The sequence below is a fragment of the Falco biarmicus genome, chromosome 14, assembly GCF_023638135.1.
Source record: "Falco biarmicus isolate bFalBia1 chromosome 14, bFalBia1.pri, whole genome shotgun sequence".
Classification (NCBI taxonomy): domain Eukaryota; kingdom Metazoa; phylum Chordata; class Aves; order Falconiformes; family Falconidae; genus Falco; species Falco biarmicus.
In genome coordinates, this window is record NC_079301.1 from 1,593,262 (window position 1) to 1,612,689 (window position 19,428).

At 53.4% G+C, this 19,428-nt stretch overlaps 1 protein-coding gene across 5 annotated transcripts in view; it reads left to right on the plus strand.

Moving 5' to 3' along the window:
- The first annotated feature begins 1,920 nt into the window (after window positions 1-1,920).
- Window positions 1,921-19,428, plus strand: part of EDA (ectodysplasin A) — an 81,683-nt gene continuing 64,175 nt past the window's right edge. For all 5 annotated transcript variants that reach the window (XR_008825530.1, XM_056359986.1, XM_056359988.1 and 2 more), the window contains exon 1: window positions 1,921-2,296. Coding sequence is in view for 4 of the 5 variants with exons in the window: in XM_056359986.1 (XP_056215961.1) it covers window positions 2,021-2,296 (276 nt within the window). In the remaining variant the exon portion in view is untranslated. The remainder of the gene's footprint in view (window positions 2,297-19,428) is intronic.

Sequence of the window (19,428 nt, forward strand, 5' to 3'; positions counted from 1 at the left end):
CTGTTCAGGTGCTAACACACGCCTCGATGATATGCCATGTTTGGGGGTATTTAGCCAATATATACAGTAATAATATAATTACTTCCCAACATTTTATTCAGCCTCACCCAGTCTTTTACGCTTCCCTTGACCCCACGAATTCCCAGTGATAACCCCTAATGATTTGGCTAAAACATCACCTTCATTAGGCCCAGCTATTTGCAAAACTCCTGATGTTCTCACCTCTACTCCTCCCTCCCTTCCCTAGTCTTACCTGTCACTAGCGTTAGCTGTCGCCCGACTGAAATGTGAATTTATTTTTTTTAATGTACTTTCTCACTAAAATAGTCCCAACCCTTCTGTTTGCTTCCATTTCAGCTGTATGTGCTCCTCCTCGCTGAGAAGAACCACCTGGTTTTTCTCTCCTTGTTTACTGACATACTTGTCGATGTCTCCTTATCTCCCATGCCACTCACTGCTTGCCCCCCCCACCCCGCTCTTGTCCCCACATGCTCGCACTATTCTTTTACACTGGGTATTAGGGACGGCTCTGATTTATACTTTCTGTGCGTGTTCCTTATTGTGTTCGAGATGACCAAGCTGATCTCATGCTATTCTTTCTATCTCGCTTCTGCATTGGGATGGTCTGCAGATGTGCCATTACTCTAATTCCAATAAGGAACCAGCAACTCCCTGGACGTCTTCCCGCACTCCTTGTTTTCTGAGGGATACATACCCGAACGCATGGTTTATTCAAGCCCATGTTCTAGAAGTTCACAGCCTTCCCTCCCAAAGCCCACACTTTATCCTGGTTAACCTTTGTCCAAGCTGCTTTCTGCCTTTCATTTCTTTCTAGCCATCAGGAACAACCTTCAAAAGCTGGAGAAGGTGTTGGGAGTTGTCGTAAAACATCCAAAAGCCTGCCAGGCACCCAGTGCCCAGCTGCATTTGCCTCCCAAGTGGTGCTGAGGCCCGGGCTGTGGGTATCTGTTACTGCTCCCAGAAATCCTCCTCCAGCCTCCCCCGGGGCTGCCCTGCCTGCACCCAGCCCCCTGGCAGGGAAACTCATTCCGAGAGACCCTTGCCTAAGGCAGCTGCGCTCCCAGGGGCTCGAGGCCCCACCAGGCTGAGCAAGCTGCCCCCCCTCGCTTCCCAGCCCGGCAGGTGGCTGCCAGCACGGCCACGCATGGCCTGTGCCAAGCACCCCCCGCCCACCACTTTCAGCTTTGCTCTGCAGCTCTTTGCTCCATTTGCTTAAAGAAAGGAACCAGGAGGGTGCTGGAGGCCCCGGGTGTGCTGAGCCAGACCGGTGGGATGGAGGCACGGGATGCCTGGGAGATGCTCCCAGCCCCCGCAGCGCAGCCAAGCAGGAGCCCACCTTCGGCTGCACCCAGCGGGGCATCACAAGGTGAAGGCCACCTGCACGAGCACCGCCTGCGGACATGGCAGCCCTCCGCCACCGCCGGGGACAGCTGGCATGGCTGTGCTCCTCCTGTGGGGCCATGGCCTGCCCGCACCTGGGGCTGCCTGCAGCTGGGGCTGCCCACGCTGGGACCTGCCCACACCCGGGAGCCATCTCACATCCAGAGGCCTGCCTGCACCTGGGGCTGCCCGCACCCAGGAGCCTTCTTGCATCCAGGGGCCTGCCCGCACCCACTGCCCTGCCTGCGCCCACCACCCTGCTGCACCCCTGCCCGCATCTGCAGCCGGCCCTGCCCGCACCCAGGGAGTGCCCGCACCCACCACCCTGCCCGCAGCCGGCCCTGCCCGCACCCGCGGCCCTGCTCCCAGCCCTGCCCGCACCCGCACCGCAGCCCCGTCCGCACCCGCGCCCACCACCCAGCCCGCGCCCTGCCCGCGGGCGGGGCGGGGCCGCCGCTCGTTGCCCCGCCCCGCGCCGCGTCCCCGCCCCGCGCCGTGTCCCCGCCCACTGGCGGAGCGCTGGGGCGGCCCCGGCCGCGCAGCCCCCGGCGGCACGGCGCGCCCCGGCCGAGCATGGAGCAGTAGCGGCTCGGCGCCCGGCCGCTCCGTACCGCCGGCCATGGGTGCGGAGCGCAAGGGGGAGGCGGCGGCGCCCCGCGGCGGGGGCTGCGCCTGCGGCGGCAGCTGGCGGCTCTTCCTCGGCTTCTTCGCGCTGTCGCTGGCGCTGCACGTCCTGACGCTGGGCTGCTACCTGGAGCTGCGCTCCGAGCTGCGCCGCGACCGCGGCCCGCAGCCCGCCGCCCCGCCGCGCCGGGACGGGACGGCGGCAGCGCCGGGCTCCCCAGCCGCCGCCTGGCCGCAGCGGCCCGCCGAGGGGGCGGAGCGGCGCCAGCAGGTGGGTGCCGGCCGGGCGGAGGGGGGGGTCGCGGCCGGGCGGGACCGCACTTGTCGCGGAGCCCCGCGTGTCCCCCCACCCGCGACCGGCCTGGGGACCCCGGTGGTTCCGCGCCCCTGCCCGCGTATGCGGTTTGGGGCCGGCCCGCTCCCGTGGGGGCTGCAAGAAAAAACAACCCTCCTCGCGCAGTTGCGGGTTTTTTTTTTTTGCGGGGGGGGGGGGGGGCCAGAAGCGGCGCTGACGGGAGTGGGACTGGGGAGGGTCGGTTCGCGGTGCCCCGGCTGGGGGTGCGGGGGTAGCCGGGCTGCGGGGATCTCCGCGGGGCTGCCGGGGGCCGCCTGCGCTCCACCTGCTGCCCGCCGCTTTCCTGTCGCTCCGTCGTGACAGCCCGGCCGTGTCGGCTCCGCCGCCGAGAGCGCGGCCCGCGGCGGGGCACAGCGCGGCGCCTGTGCCGGGGGGCGGCTCTGCCCGGGACCCCCCGCGCTCCGTCCCCGGCCAGCGGCCCCGCTGCTGCCAGGCCCCTGCTGCAGACCCCCGGCTGTGGGGGACCCTGCTGCCCGCACCCCCTGCCTGCCTCCCCTCTGGGCAGGCTGCGGTGCTGTAAATCCCCGCTGCCCGCCCCTGCCGCAGGAGCGGGATGCACAGCCCTTGAGCGGCGGCTCGGTGTGCGGTGTGCCCCCCGCAGCGTGAGCCCCCCGCAGTGTGAGCCCGTGCCGGGCCGGGCCGGGCGGGCTGGCCTCTGCCTCCCGTTCCCCCGCTGGTGCAGCCCCCGGAGCGGGGTGCCCGGGGGCGCTCCCTGTCCCGAGAGCCTCTGGGAGAGCAGGAGCGGAGCTGGGGCCTCCGCTCGCAAACTTAGCTCATTTTTTCCAGGCACGAAACCTCGCTGCGAGCAGGATAAGCTGGAGGAAGGAGTTTCCTCCCCTTCGAGCCTCGCGAGCGGATGGCCCGCTCCCCAAAGATGCCGGCTGGCTTGGCCCGGTGGGGCCCGGTGGGGGTCCCAGCCGGCGGAGGCATGGAGCCCCGCGCCAGCGCCCCGGCAGCCCTCGCCTCGCCGCTTATCGGTGCAGGGAGGGGGGGGCAGGACAAAAATAGCTTTGATAAAGCTGCGAGTTTGGAAACTCTTCCTCCTACTTGGCAGCCGTTGCGCTGCGCCGGCCTCGGCTGCTCCCGGGAAAGCCAGGCTTGTGCCTTCCGCTCCATGTTCGGATTCTGAGGCTTCCGATAGTAAAACCTAAGTAAGTGTTGAACTGGAGAGAGCCGTGGTCGTCAGTCGGCTGGGGGGGTTTGTTCCCTCCCTTCAGTGCTCAAGCAGTGTCAACGTGCAGTGGGTCGGAGTGGCGTGGTGTCATGCTGGAATTCTTCGGTTGTCTTGTAAGAGCACGCGGCTGAAGTTCCTTTCGTGTTATCGTGCTGGATCTGTTTAGTCTTTAGAGCTCTTCTTTCCAGCGAACGTATAATGAAATACCAGGGTAAATAGTTGAGGCATTCGTAAATTACAGGGTTAAATAATTTGTCTCTGGATGCATATGAAGATCCAAGTGTCCCTCGCTACAGCTGATATACTCCAGATAAGGTAACGCTAATTATTTATCTCTTTGTTTTACATCTGGCCTGTAGGGCATAAGATGAGAAATTCTTTCAGACGTATTGAAGCAGTCAGTTGTGATGAGAAAGTTTCCCCTAGTAAGGGCGTGCGGAAGGCTGAGCTCGGTGGGCAGCACGCAGCTTGCAGCCTGACTGCTGGCACTGAGCGCGCGCTCTGTTTGGGAGCTGGTGCTGTAACAACGTGTAATTAATGTTATTTGTAGTGGTGCTGCTCTCCTGTTCCTCGCTGACTTTACTGCGTTCCCGGTCACTGTGGTCTATGTGTGGCTGAAAACCACCACCTTCTGCCTCTAAAGGTGCTGTGAATGTAGCCCTCCTTTGATGAAAGCAATGAAACGAGCAAGTTGCAAACAGCCTTATTAAAAAAATTATCATCAACCACATTAAAAACTTCAGGGCGCATCCGGGGTGCCTAGCTGGTTTCCGACCCGTAGCAACCAAGCTGGTCAATCCAAAGTGCGGTCCCATGCATGTGTATGGGAAGACGGGTGCTTACGTAAATTAAGCAGAAATAACTAAATAATTGTTTTAAGCAATCTGATCAATGGCATTTCTCTCCCAGAGACCTGTGGGGGAGTGGATGGAGTGGGGGGCGCGCTGGGGGGGACCCAGCAGCCTAGTAAACATGCTGCTGTCAGCCCTCAACACACAGCCCTTTGCTGTGTTTAGCTATGCAAAGTATTTTCAGCAAAGAGTCCAAGTAACGACTGCGTGTATTGTAATTGTACAAGTGGATTTAAAAACAAGAAAATATTCCCCTCCCTGATTTTTAAAAATATTTTATTTCCCCTCCTGCCTCTTTTTCTGATCTGAGGCAGGAGGGAGAGGAGCCGGCGGGTGGTGGGGAAGAATGGGGAGTGATGGTCAGCACAGAGATTTTGGCTGAAATCTTGCCTGGCTGCGTGCCAGAAATGACCTCATGACAGGAGTGAGATTTGGCAGCTCGATAACGCCCCGCTTCCCTATCTTACAGGGTACTCAAATATGTAACTCATTTAAGATACAAGGGCAATTTTTCATGGCAGAGGTTGAGGCACTGTAGTGCACATCTTTGTCCCAGAAGCTGCAGGGTGTTGCATCACTAGTTTGGCTTGGAGATGAAAAGTTTGTTAATGCTGCTCTAATTCACCGACTCTTCGATGGCTGTCCCTCTGAGATGTGATAGCGTGTCTGGGGAGTGGTGGCCCACTCAGCCGTTACTGGTGTTATCAAATCTAAATAATCCCTTCAGGTGGCCGTGCTGGAGAATACAACAGCGGTTCTGCCAGCATGTGTGTTAGTGTTCAGCAGGCGCCTCACTAATGGCTCCGCTCGTGGAGCACAGGCAGCGGGGGTACTATGTACCGCTCATTAAAGTGTTTTATGCCTAAACTAAAATGCATTTTGTTTTCAAAAAAAAAAACCCCCCAAAAAAAAACCTGTAATAGTTGAGCCTCACGGAGCATCGATTCTGTGCTTCTTCCCCAAGCGAGCCCTGTCGTGCCACATTTCTGCAAAAACTCGTTCACAAGCACCGGGCAAAGTGCATGCCCTGGTGAGTGTCCCGAGTGCTCGGGTGTCTGTCTGCTCCCAGGTCGGCAGCTTTCACCCATGGACGAGGTATGTACCCACTTCCGAGGTGCGCTTGCATCAGCGTTCCTGACGGTATCATCGCTTTCCTGCCAGTATTTTTAATTCCACCAAAGTAAGATGCAGAAATACCTTAATTGTTCCTTTCCTTGTTTTTCTTCATTTTCCCACCTGTATCCCACCATCTCCTGAAGTAACAGCCAGCATCCTCTGGTTCCAGCAGTCGTTTGGGGGTATGTGACCCCGTTGATTTATATCTGTCCTCTAAAAGCCTGCTCGTTTGGTATGGAAATAGTAGGAATAAAGCGTTAGAGACAAAGTAGTGTTCTGCTTGTAGTCACGGATAAAGAAATGCAGTGAGGGTGTGCAATCGAGTCTATGCACGCTGCTTTTTGTAATACTTTAAAAAAATAACTATAATTGGGGAGGTAGGAAAAGATTTAGGAAGTAATACATATGGGGCTTTTTTCTGTTTCTGGACAGCATGCTGTGGCAGAGTAATTCTTGGTGAATTATTTGGGCAGTTTGCCTGGAGAAGGGATGTGGCGTGCTGGGCTCTCCCCAGCCGTGGGAAGGGTCTGCTGGTTGCAGAGGACAGGTAGACATCACATCGTCTTGTACGCTTAGTCTGCCCTCTGCCACCGAAGGGTTGTAACCAAAAACAGGGAGTTGTGGCCAGGTTCTTGGTGCCATCTGTTCTCAAAATAATTGTACACTGTTTCTCAAAATAATGTCATCAGTCCAGTGTAAGTGGCTCTGTACTGAAATGGAGTTTTGAAGGTTGGTCAGAACACCTAGGCGAGACTTACCTGGGGGAAAGTAGAGGAGCGTTGGTGCTCAGCTGGGAGGGCACCTCCATGTCTCTTGCCTGACTCATGTGAAATTGCAATGATTTTTCCCTTTCTTCTTGATTCCAGCCCCAGAGTAAAAGGCAGTGCTTGGGTGCGATTTGCACCACGTGCTGTCAAAGGGTCCAAAGGGCATTAAAGCTGCTCCAGAGACTTCTCCCTTCCCGAGCATACCTTGAGCTCATCCATGCACATTCATTACTGTGTCTGGTTCCCGCATCCCGAGCCGGGAGGCTGCACCGGCATGTGATGGATCAGGGACGAGCTGAAACCTGACAGCGTGCTGAAAGCTTGGAGCAGAGTGGCTTGTTGGAAACGCTTCTCCAGTGCTATCCTCCTCCATGAGCAGCCTCTGCACAGCACCCTGCAGGGCATGGACCCTTCAGTACCTGCTCAGGGCTTGTGCTCTGGGGTTTCTGATCCCAGGGTATGGGTTTGCGCAGGCAGGCTGCGGAACAGAAGGATGGGGTGTGCTTCGTGGTGAGTTTTCCCTCGAATTAGGCTCAGCGGTCTTAGCTGTAGCTGGAGGAAGCTCTTACAGGGCAATAAAGGGAGACCGCAGTGTGCTATCTGGCTAACAACACATCGGGGCTCTGGTAACCTTCATTCACGTCTTAATAGTGCTCATCCCGGGACAGGGAGGATGGCATTCCTGAGGCTGCATGAGGTTTGGGGGCTGTGCCGGGAAGAAGGGGCTGCAGCGGGGTTGCCTGATGTCAAATAGAAACCATATTTCTGCTACTACACCTGTGAAGATTCTGTGCAAAATCTGGCGTGAATCCCATCAACTCCTCCTTCTCAAAACGGTACGGAGCGTCGGGAGAATGGCAGTGACTGCTGGGTATGCTGCATTAATTGGAAAATTAGGTACAGCATGAGCTTTGCCCCAAGGGTTTGAGGTGCATCCAAGGGTTTGTGGTGCATCCGTGCATGTGCTGTAGGTTTAACTCCTGGTGTGCGGAGGAATAGTCTCCTTTGGCTGCTTTGGGCCCTGCTGCTGCCCTGGCACCTTCCCAGCACGCTTATTTACACAGATCTAGGGTGCTGCTTGGATGCATTTTGTTCTGCCTCCTTACATCGAGCAGGTGAGACTGACATAGTGTTGGATGTGGTGGGATGTCACTGCTCCTGAGCTGTTCAGCTGCAGCAGCTGGAGCTTAGGAATTCCCCTTTGGAAAGGGGGAAAAGGTCAGCGAGAATTAAAAAAAATAATAATAAAATAGCTGTGGCTCTGGGGTCTCCAAGCGCAGGTCAGGCTTGTCTCCCCAGGGATGCCCTCCCCAGGGATGCCCTTAAAATGCTGGGGATGCTGGTGAGAGGAGTGCAGAGATAAAAAAAAAAAAAAAAAAAAAAAAATCTCACAGCTAGGAGAGAAGGAGCAGTTGGAAAATATGAAATATATTTTGCAACCGCTATCTCAAAGCTTGTGTCAACATCAGGCAGATTATCTACCTGGGGAGGGCGCAGGCAGCTGTGCTCCGTGGCATGAGGAGGAAATTAATTCCACGATATATGGGAAGGAGAGGACAGGCTTCAGCTCCCGGAGGAAAGCGGGCATGCTGCTATCTTGTTGGAAACATAAAAGCCCAACTAAGAGGAACAGCACATCGGGACCAGGTGGGCCCTGGCATCCTGCAGGCGTCGGGCTATAGGCGTCGTGCAGCAGGGGAGAGCTCGCCCGAGGCGGCTGGCAGTGGGACGGTGTGTGCATGGAGCACTGGGCTTCCTTCCTCTCCAGGCTCTTGCAAGCTCTGCCCCGTCTTCCCCTTCCGGAGCTGAGCTTGCTGCTGTATTTATTTATTTATTTTATTTTCTGCTCATTCCATGAAGGGTAAATACCACAATTTTGTGTGGGGACTAGGACTTTTTATCAGCATTTGTTGAATTCCTTGATGGAGAATGTTGTTGCCAAAGTGAGTGTTTGACCGACACATGAGTGAAGTTGCAGGGTTTTTCCACAATTTTTAGATGTGTTAACTGGCAAATGCTCAAACCTGCGTTTTTTAAGAACAGTCAGCGGCATTCCAAAGTTATCTTTCACTTTAACCTCAGAGTACACAGTGCTTTATCAAACCGGTATTATTCTAACCTTTTAACATTATTTTTCTTACCACATAATACTATAAATCTTCTCTGCTCTTCCATACACATGTAGTATCTTGTAATGCTAATTAAACTGCACACTATCCTAATTTTGCTCTCATACTAATCCAATATATTTTTCTTGACTGGAAGCCAAACCCTGAGAGCTTCAGAGCATGCAAAGCTCCCATTCCAGCCTTATTATATGTTAATGACTTTGTATTTTAGTATCTTTCAACACTTAAAGAGGATGTTATTTTTAGAGGTGTCTGGCTGCAAAAGGTAACTGCTGCACGAGAGGCTGAGGGCTTTTTGTGAATGTGAAGCACTAAGTAAAGTGCACGCAGTGAGTAAGTGGTGAGTGTGTCTCTGAAGATGTATAATCTCTCAGAACTCATTGTGCCCAAGTACGAAATTACAGTGAGATTTGGATGCAATTTTAAAATAGTTAACTGCCTTTATGGGACGGTTGCAGTTGTAAGTGCTCTCGTTAAGCTTTTGGGGGAACGCGGGGGTTTTGTATGCTAATGATGCTGAGGCCAGTTGGGCTTGAGCGCTACTACAGCAGGAATAATTACTCACAGATGGGTGGATATTAAAATGAGCTCGTTCCATAAGCCCAAATAAAATTCTGTTGTAAGTGCAAAGTACTAAATATGCAGGGCTGTACTGATGAAATGCCAGTACTCTAATGCATTCCAAATGGCAAGTGCCAGCATCCAGCTGCTGGAGTCGGGTGCTCCCCGCTCTGCCTGCGCTGTGCGGAGCAGCGACCTGAAATCATACCTAAATCTGCAAGAGACGTAGCTGCGCACTGTGCCCTCCTGCCTGCGCAGGGTAAGGAGGCGTACTGTGCAAAGCTGAAACCCTGCCACCAGCGCTTTGTTCTTGGTCACGTTCACTCAGGAGAACTAAAGGTGTTGAGAAGAGTGGGGACACCAGCAGCAGGCATGGCGTGAGTTTGGAGCAGTGGGCATGGCATGGCGCTGTGGCGGACATTGTGTTGCATGGTGTGGGGTTGCATTGTGTGGCTTTGCATCAGCGGGTGTTGCACGGCATGGGGTTGCATTGCATGGCTTTGCAGCATTGGGGGTTGCGTTGCAAGGGGTTGCAGCAGCGGGTGTTGTGTGGCATTGCATGGTGTGGGGTTGTGTTGCGTGGCTTTGCAGTGGTGTTAAGCAGCGTGGCTTTGCACTGGTGAGTGCTAAGCGGCATGGCGTTGCATGGTTTTGCAGCGGTGGGTGCTTCATGGCATGGTGTGGCTTCTCAGTGGCATGGCATTGCCTTGTGTGGTTTTGCAGCCATGGTGGGCGCTGCTCGACATGGTGTTGCAGCATGTTGCGTTACATGGGATTGCGGTCACCGCCTGTCGCTGTGTTGCATGGCTTTGCAGCAGCAGCGCTTGCATGGGGTGGCATTGCGGTGGGGCTTTCACGCAGTGGCTGGTCCCAGGGCAGTGAGGGAGGAGGAAGGCCTGAGGAAGGGCAGCGATGCCCCTAGTTTAGCCCAGGCATGGGCTAGATGTGGCCCAGCAGAGAGCTGCCAGCCTGCCGTGGCAATGATGGCAGATGTGGTTTTGCAAGGCCAGACTCCTTGTCTCTGCTGTTACCTCCCCCAGGAGAGACGCCGTGTTCCCGGTGCCGTCAGTGACAAAGCAGGGTTAAGTACCGGATCCCCCGTGGCGATGGGGTGCTGGCTCCTGCCCAGCCCCTCTGTGCCCAGCCTTTGTCAGCCTGCCTTTAATCCCTCTTTGACATTCATTTTTACCTCTGTGCTTCAAATCCCTCTTGGGGATTTCCCCCGCAAGGGGGAAGGGGGAAGATAGCGAGGAAGTTTCTCAAGCCAGCGCTTGGAGTAAAATCCACCTCAGAGCATGTAGCAGCTCTGTAATCGTAAATGATATATTTATGTAATAAAGAGTTGGGGACCTGCGGCGTCGGGGTTGTGGTCTCCCTGCGGCCAGGGCTGAGCCGTGACCGTGGTGGCTCTGGCTCCGTGCAGGGACCGGCCCCGGTGCTCCGGCCCCGCACGGCCGTGGCTGGTGCCTCTCCTGCGCGGCCCCTGACCGCTCAGCTGGGTGCTGCAGCTCCCTGGATAAACCTCATCACGCCTCTTAATCAAGTTTTCTGTTGTTATGTCCCTTCTCTGTCTCTTCTGCTCGGTGACTCTAACCCTGCCGTTCCTCCCCGCCCTCGCTCGCAGCCCCTGTGCCATCCCTGGCTGGGGGCAGGAGGTGAGTGTGTGCTCCCTTAGCCAGAGACCCTCTGCCACCAGTGCTGCCCCCAGGAATAAAACTTCCACATCTCAGAGAAGTGCTGTCCCTTGGCTTTTGGCTTTCCAGTTGTTGCATTCAAAGTTCTCAATCTCTGTTACGGTCAGCAATTCTCTATAGGCCCGCACGTGTGGGTTTGTTTTTTTTTTTCTCCTGTGTTAAAAACCCCAAACACTAAGGGCTTGCAGCAGGAGAAGAGCTGTGGCCAGTGCTCCCGGCGGTCGGTCCCGTGCTGGGGCAGTGAGTGGATCCGGAGGCTGTGTTGGCTGCAGATGCTCATCTGCTCCTGCCACGGGCAGCCCTGGCAAGGAGGGGGCTGCGCAGGGAATGTAAAATAATGTCACACAGCTGAACACGCAGCAAATACCTGATTAGCTTTAGGGGCGAGAGGACCTAAATGCAGCGTACGTTTTCCAGCAGAGAAGAAGAAAACATTTTTTTGCATTTGTCCTTTTATTTTCCCATCCATGGAGCGGCAGCAGCGTTTCCCAGGGAGGCGTGGGGCAGGCACTAATGGCCTAAACAGACTTCATGTGATCCTTCCAGCCTTTGCCACGTGCTGGGCTCAGTGAAATTAATCCAGGAAATAATTTTGGAGCAATTATTTCCTTCAACCTTGCAAATAAGTTGCTGAGCTACTTCTAACCCTAACCAGCACTCTTTAAAATTTTCCCATGGGATAGGAAAATAGGAGAAATTGTTTAAAGCTGATGGCTGGAACTGTTGCTAACCTGCTGTGACACTGAGAGGGCAAAATAGTTCAGGCTCGAAAATGAGATTTTTGGGTTTTTTTACTGCGGTGGCAGGGTGCTGCCATTCTGCCTGTCTGCTTTTCACCCAGTCTCATCAGCGCTACCAGACCTGGGGCTGCAGGAGTTAGGAGTGGTGGTGTTTCTGCCTGGAAAGCTTTAATTCTCCTGCTTTCCCATAAAACATACCCTATGGCAGAAGAATCAGATCAAAATAGGAATCGCTGGACGTGCAGCTGATGAGGTGTATCTAGAGAGGGGAATGAAGACATGTAAAGAAAATGGGTTTTAACTGCAGCTGTTACTATCTTTTTAGTGATAATGAACTAAATTAGTAGGTTGGCTGCCTTTGAGCTATGGGTAGGCTTGCTGGCGCTTGCTGAGTTTGCGGTGTTAACTCTTGCTGGGGAGCCGGGTGATCCTGTCTGAGGGACCCACTCCGCCAGAGCTGGATTACCTCTGTGCTGGAGTCAGTTGTGGGAGATTTTCCCTTTTGAAGGTCAAAAGGAGACCTTTTCTATGGGGGGGGGTGGGGGTGGGAAGGTAAAATTTGAAGTTGTTAGTTGTAATTTTAAAGGATTATTGTATCTTCTTTTTTAGCAACAGCTTTATCGCCGACTTGGAGTTTTCTTCTGTTTTTTCTGCTGTTGAAAAGAGCTGTTCTGACTCGGAACGTGGCTTGTGCACAGATCCCTGGGCTGCACAGAGGTTGGTGGTGGTCAGCAGAAAGAGCTTATGAGGAGGGCGCAGCAGCTTTGCTGGCGATGTTGTGCTTTCATTCCGGCTCTTTTGGCAGCACAGTGGGATCGTGGTGCTGCCGACCCTCTGCAGCAGCTGCTGACCCGTCCTCATCCCTTCCCAAAGCCCCTTTTCTTTTCCAGGTCATGGAACTTAATTTTGAAAGCCCAAACGTATGAGTAAACTGCATGTGAAAAGGTTTGAGCTCGGGTCTAGGGTTCAGTGATTTTGGCAGCGTTGCTGCAGTTTTCTGAGCTCTGATGGTAGCCAAGAGCAGGTAAATGGGGGCAAAAAAGGGTTTTCTACGCCAGAGCTCATGATGTGCCAGGGCTTCCGAGGCACTTCTGCGGGAAAATGTTCCTGACGTGGCAGTGACTGGCTTTAAGGCACAGCGTGCTGCTGTGCTGAACTGGGTTGGATGTGTGGAATCACCCTGGTGGGAAAAATGGTAAAAAATGGAGACAAAAAAATAGAGACAAACTTTTCTGAAGTGATTCTGGGTGAGTCGTGCTTCCTGAGACGTGTGCCACAGGGAGCAGGTATCCTGCACTCCTGGCCGTGGGGTGGGTGTCCCAGGCACTCCTGGGCTGGGGCTGTTGCTGGACCACCTGCCTGAGAAGGGCATTGCGGGGGCTTGCTGCCTCTGAGCTTGCTGCTGAGCAGCCCCCAGCCCAGGCACGGGGCAAGGTGGTCTTCACGCTTTCCTGGGTGGGGTTAGAAGCAGGTTCTGAGACTTAAATGAGACTTAATCATGTGTGAGAGCTCTTGGTTGCTTGGTAGCCGCCAGCGTAGCCAGAAGCTGCATGTCTGCTGGCTGCTGCTTTAGGGTGGGTATTTTGGTTGGTTTTTTCTTTTTATTTGAATGGGAAGAACCACCCAGTCAGCCGGCTGCATGAGGCCACGTAACCCCAAATTACTTTGTTCTGGTGCTGCTTCTGTTGGTGTTGAAGTAGTCTTTGGGGGAAAATGTCTATCACCTGGTATTGCCTGGGGGTTTGGAGTGTTTGATGGGGAGTGGTTTTGGGTTTGCCCATCTGTGCGTTACCATAACTGTAGAGCATCCCAGCAGTGCTGGTAGCAGACAAGGGGTACAGGTAGCAAAGCTCACGGGAGGATGGAGGCCTTCCTGTGTTGAAAGAAAACAGACGCAAACCTCTTTCTTTCTGCAGTCATCACTTCTAGGCTATGTACATTTTCTCTTGATTTTCTTTAGCAGAAAGTTTGCTAAGCCAGGGCTGGTCTTTGCAGCTGGTCTTTGCTTTTACCGATGCAGTGATAAAATTCAAACTCGTTCACTGAGGTAGGAAAATGGGAATGAAGTAGGAAAAGGGGATGAGTGTGGGAAAGGTCCTTTAACTACAGCCTTTAGCTGAGCCTGTGGAGGCTGGGTGCTGACCTTGCCCAGCTGCATTTGGCCTCTGTGTCTGGCAAGAGGCTGGATCGATGAGGAATACCAAACCTGTTGCTGGTAGGGTGGATTTCCCTTAGGGGGGATGGGGAGGGAGAGCCTCTCTGCTTGGTACTCACACACATGCTGATCTTTTTAATCCCCAGAGAACCCACATGGAATGGAGCCCTGCAGAGCTCCAGGCTCTGTCCTGCATGTCACCTGTGTGTGCCCCCACGGGGGCTGTTTCTCATCTCTGGCTGGGCACCGGCAGCGGGCAGGGAGCCCTGCACCACTGTGCCATGCCACCGATGCTCAGGCTGGGATCCCTGGCTGCACCCTGCAACCTCAGCATCGCCCCTGGCTGTGAGTGTTGCAGCTGGCGAAGCCACGTTGCGGGGAGCAGCCGGTGCACCGCTCTGAAGAGGAAAGTAGCACGCCTCTAATAAAAGCAGGATCCGACTTCAAACAAACGCGTACCACACAGTTGTTGTTAGCACTCTCATGTGCGGCTGCAAGGCTTAGACAATTTATAGGCGCTGCATCAAGCGCCTTAGTCGGTTCCATATGTGCCGTCTTCATGCGCTGGCTGGTATGAAATGGTAGGATGAGCTCTCGGAAGTTGAGGTCTTCAAGTGTTAAATACAAAGCGTCACTCCTGCAGGCTTAGCTCTGCTGATCCAGGCGTCTGGCGCACATTTCTAACAACAGCCTGGAGTTGCCAAAGAAAATTACGCTAGATACAGCAAATAGCTGTCAACTCTTTCCTCCCTACTCTGCCAGCCTCTTGCTTTTTGGAATAACTGAGCTGTTTGGAAGTGATGTGGAAGTTAGGGCTTCTGCGTGCCTTAGTGATGCTTCCCCTCGCTCGGCAAAGCCCCATCCCCTTCCCTCCATCCCCACAGCCCCCCATGCGGGGGCCGCTGGGTCCCTCTGCAAACCCGCTGCAGAGATGAGGGCTGAGGGTCACAGCAAGCTGAGCATAACTTGAGTTCCTCTCCTCTGGTACCTAAATATTGGACCAAAGTATTCAAGGGGGGACGTTGGCTGAAATATTAACTAGCTCGTCCCTGTTCCATGAAGACTTCTGGGGTCCTGAGCCCAGTTGGGTGCAGGTGGCTGCAGCTGGGCTCAGAAGAAAACCTCCAGGGACCCCCAGGCTGGTGTCCCCCCATCTCGTGGACCGGGAGCTTCCCTGCCGTTGGTTCCTCCTGACTCAAAATCAGTTCTTCTTCCCATGTCTGAAGATGCTGGAAAACCAGTTTTATGAATGGTAATTGTGATGGTAGGTGAGGGCAGTTGGGGCAGTTAAACTTTCGGTTGGGTCCCAGCGAAGGTCCTGCGTGGCTTCAGGCTGCTTGTCTGGGTTGGGTACTCAAGCAGTTAAATATTCCTGCTGCTGGGGTACAAAAGCAACACCAGGTATCTTCCAGGAGATCCAAGTTTGCTATCTGAAATCTGGCAAATAGCAAAAATTTTTATGTCGTGAACAGAAATCACGCCCCAAGGCTACGGCTGACAGGGAAGGTCTCGCTGACACATTTACCCAGCGATTCGGTTATCAGTCAGTGCGCGTTCTCAAAAAGCCCAAACCTCGAGAACAATAGCAACAAAAAAAACCCACTGCAGGTTTTGCAAGCAGATGCAGCTTCAAGTTTTTTGCTCGCTCTTCAACGACGTGGCGTTTAGTGGTTAATTAGAGCGAGGCCAAGTACAGTTAGAGAATTCCTAAAACAAAGTTTGAAAAAGACTGGAATTGAAGGTTTTTGCATTATGCTTTTTATCTTCGGTCGGCGAGGCTGTGAGAGGCAGGCAGGGCAGCGGTTTAAAAACAACCAAAAGTAAACATTTGTTTTGGACATTAAAAGGCTGAGTTTGGAAAGAGCAAGAGGGCGGAGGGGAATGGCTTGTGCAGCCTGTCCTGGGGGCACACATGCAGGAGGTGCTGTAGGGGTGACCCCCGAAAAGCCAGCTTCCCGCCTGCGCCGCCTTCTGCCGGGGCTCGAATCGATCTTAAGCATTGCTGGGAGGAGGTGGGCGGCCGTGCCGGCGTTCGCTGCCACCCATCTGTCTTGGTCCTTGCGCTTGTTGGGAGAACGGAGCAATACTGCGTCTGTAAGAAACGGGGGCACCCTGCCGTGAAAAATCAGTGGGGATCGTTCAGGTTATAAAGTGGTAACGCTGGCTGTTCCCCTTTATTTCAGTATTATTTTACAGGTCACAGAAAGGCACTGGCATGGAGTTGGTCCAGACGGCGGCTAGGATGCTCTGTCAACGCTGGCACGTATAATACTGAGCAATAAAACATTGGCTTTAAGCGTGGATTTACTGGGTTATTGTACAAGGAAGGGCACAAGAAACATGACACTCAAATTGTGATTCCTGGCAGAAGTGCTTTGCAATGGGGAAATTTTAGTTTAGTTAGGGTTGCTTACATGCCTTTCTTCTAGCTGAAGGGCAAATGACACTGTTAGCATTAAATGTTAGTAACTGACATCTTAACATGAAATATGCCTTGCATCTCTGAGACTGAGCTGGAGTTATTGCTGTTCCAGAAATTCTTCTTCCCTGATCTTTATTTTCGCTCTTGCCCCAAAACGGACCCAAAATAATGTTCACGCTAGTAAAGAGCTTGATTACGAAGGAGCAACTCAGATTAATTGTGCTTCGGGGAAAGGTCTGACAAAGAGCAAGAGGCTACATGGGGCGACGGGACGGCCCCGTGGATCGCTCTGTTGCTTGCCCATGGGCACTCGTGTCGGTACGTGTCAGGCTGGTGGGCGCCTGCGATGCAACAGCAGTAACAAAACCCAGGGCAGTTTCTTGGGGTTTTTTTCAGGCTTTTAGCTTTTCTTAGGCCAGTACTCTGGGCTTGAATATCTTGGGCTTTTGTGGAGAAACTTTCTGGTGGTTACCAGTGGTTTAGAGATGGAAGAGATTGTCCGTGCTGTAAGCGATGCCCCTTTGGTCCCATGTCCCAGGCTGCTGTGGTGGCTCTTGTGTTGGTCGATACAGCTGGGCTTGCTGCACTAATGGCTTTCACACCTTAAGATGAGTGATTTAGGAAGAGCAGGTGTAGGAGGCTGTATTGGTGTAGGTTGACTGAAAGCTAGCAAAGATGTGTTCGAGAGCTTGAGTCGCGGGAAGGCTGAGCAGTCTTGCATAGTGCCCGATTTTAGCTTTAGGTATGATGAATTGTGCCACCGGTTTCAGAGATAATGAATTGGTGTTTAGTTTGGGCAGAGTTTGGGCTCTTCATCTCCAAAAGGTTTTTTCCAATGTGATCTGCCAGGATGGCTGTCCACAGGGAAGAGAGAGGTGCCAGTCTGTTCAGGAAGCGCCGATTGCTCCATTTGCAGAAGATCCGCAGGGCTGGGCGCTGTTTTTGAGGAGGCTTCAGTAGCACGTTGGACTTCGCCACCTCTTCCAGCGTCTTGTTGAGGAAAGTCAAGGAGCAGTGGGTTGAGTATTAGGTGGGAATGATGGCAGCGTTGCAGGTTGGGCTGTCAGCTCCACCTCAGAGAGAGGTCCAGCAATGCCGGCATTGTCGTCACCCTCCGTGGTGGCCTGTGGGGTAATCCCGAGGGAGGCTGCGGTAGCCCGTGCTGAGCCTTGATGCAGACGGTGGTTTGCAGTCCCCTAGGCTGGTGGCTCTTATCTCTTCAAGTGAACCTCTGGGCAGAATAAGCATTTAGCAATGGGTGAGTTGCGTTGTTGGCAGAGCTGTTAAATCTTTTGGACATTGCCCACTTTTTCAAGCCTTGCCTCCTTTTGTGGGTACACCTCTCCCGTTGTCAGCAGCATGGTACTACCTGCCACTCTCCTGGTCAGTCTGGCTCTTTGGGCAGCGAGTAACATTTTTGAAAGTTCTCAAACTTTGGCACGCTTCAAAACTTGTTTTGTTCTGTTGGAGGCAGCGGAGCTTGTAATCTGGCGGGGTGGATATTTTTTCCAGGCAGTTCTATACATTTTCAGTTCATTCTATCAGTGGAGTACGCTGACAGCTCTGTACCGTCGGGCGCTGGGGGCTCGTGTCTGCACTGTGCAGGCTGTGTCGCGCTGTGGATTCCCGTCACAAAATAGCTTCCAGGCCTGTAAAGCTGTCACTCAATGGGTGATGGCCACACTGAGCAGTGGCTGGGGAGAAACTTCTCCTGCTTTAATTGTTGGATAAAAGCAAGTGGGTGCATGGGCAAATTGTATGTCTGTGGCAGGGTTTCCCTTTTGCTGTTCCTTTCCTGTTGCCTGCTTTCTCTGAGACCCTGGTGAAATGACTTTCATCAGGAGTTGGTATTTGCTGCAGTCAGCTTTTGGTTCACCCTTAAGCTACGTCTACCTCCCAAAAAAATCAGACTTTTTCTGTAAGTGCAGCAGGGCTTCATAGAAGTTGTTCCTTTTTCCGGCAGAAAACGAAGCCGGTTCAGCCCCGGAGCAGAGGACCCATCCATACCAGAGGTGCGGGGCAGCCTCAGGAGGTGCCGTGCTGGCTCTGGCCGTGCTGGAGCTGCTGAAGGAGAGCCGGCAGACGGGGCTTGCAGGGCCTTGGCTTTAGCTTTTGGAGCACTTGTCTGTATTTGTGAATAGCTGCAAGGCTATGCAAGGGGAATGGGAATGTTTCTTTGCATATTTATGTCGGGGGAGGTTGGGTCGTGGCTCTTGGAGGAGCACGGAGGAGAGCCTCAGTTGGGTCTCACACCTCTCCACTATTGCTTTGGTAATCCAAGCCTCAGATATTCCTAAAAAGTTGCTTCACGTTAAAATCAGATTAAGTTTTAAATTTTCATGCTGCCCAGTTGGAAACATGTCGCTATGTATGTTTTCCACTTTGAGGATCCCTTTGGTGAATAAAAATATTTTGCTTTTTCCCAGCCTCATGCAAAGAATGCAGATGATTATTCTCAGGTTTCTGCTATCGTTGCACAATGCTGACATTTTCAGATTGAAAGGACTTTGGTTATTTCTTACAGGATCCTAGTTCGTTCTTTTTTTTTTTTTCTTCTTCCTTCCCCCTGTGATATCTCCATAACATAACTGTTTGCACATAAATTAAGCAGAATTCTTTGGCTGACTCTTGTGCACACCTGTGCACTTGCATGTTCTGCCAATAAATCGCTGCAGTTAAATTTTGCTTCTAAAATATTTGCTGAGGAATGATTTTGGCAATCTAAAAATTATTCTTCTAAGATTTGGCCTTTTTATGGTCATTTGTGAATTAAGGCTATGTGAAAATAGCTTATTGATTAACTAAATGAACTGTTCCTACAAGTAGTCTGTTTGGTCTTTTGGAGCAGCAGCTGGGTCCTGTTTCTTCCAGTTCGAGGGCAGATTTGTCAGTGCCCCGCCATCCTCGGCGCCCCATCTCCCTTCTGCTGCTGGAGCGGGCTCCTTCCCCCTGGAACTTCAGCTGGCAGGAGGGGCTCTCTATTCACTGACGGGGGTTAAAACCACCCTGATGTTGGTCAGCACCTTTTCCTGAAACTTCCCCAAAGACCCTTCCCACTGGCACCACCATTGTGCTGCTTCTGATCCCAGGGCAGTGCGTGCTCAGCATGGATCTCGTCCCGGCTGCTCGGCGCGGGTCTCATCCTGCTGTTCCTTTCCGTGTGACTTGCTCTACAGCACAGCTGGTGCAGGGGAAGACCTGCCATCAGGTCTTCTCTGAGCATGTCATTGCTGGCTTCATTACCTGCTTGAGGTACCAAGCAGCGTGACCCACCAGCAGACGTGCAGGCGAGGTGTTAACCAGCAGCTCTGGAGGGAGCACGCGAAGGCAAGCGTGGTGAGCAGCGGGGGGACAGCGTGTGGTGAAGGAGCCTGCGGCTCGGGCTGGCGTTGGGGTGATGTGCTGGAGATGTGGGGCTGACATGGTGGAGCCAGCACCA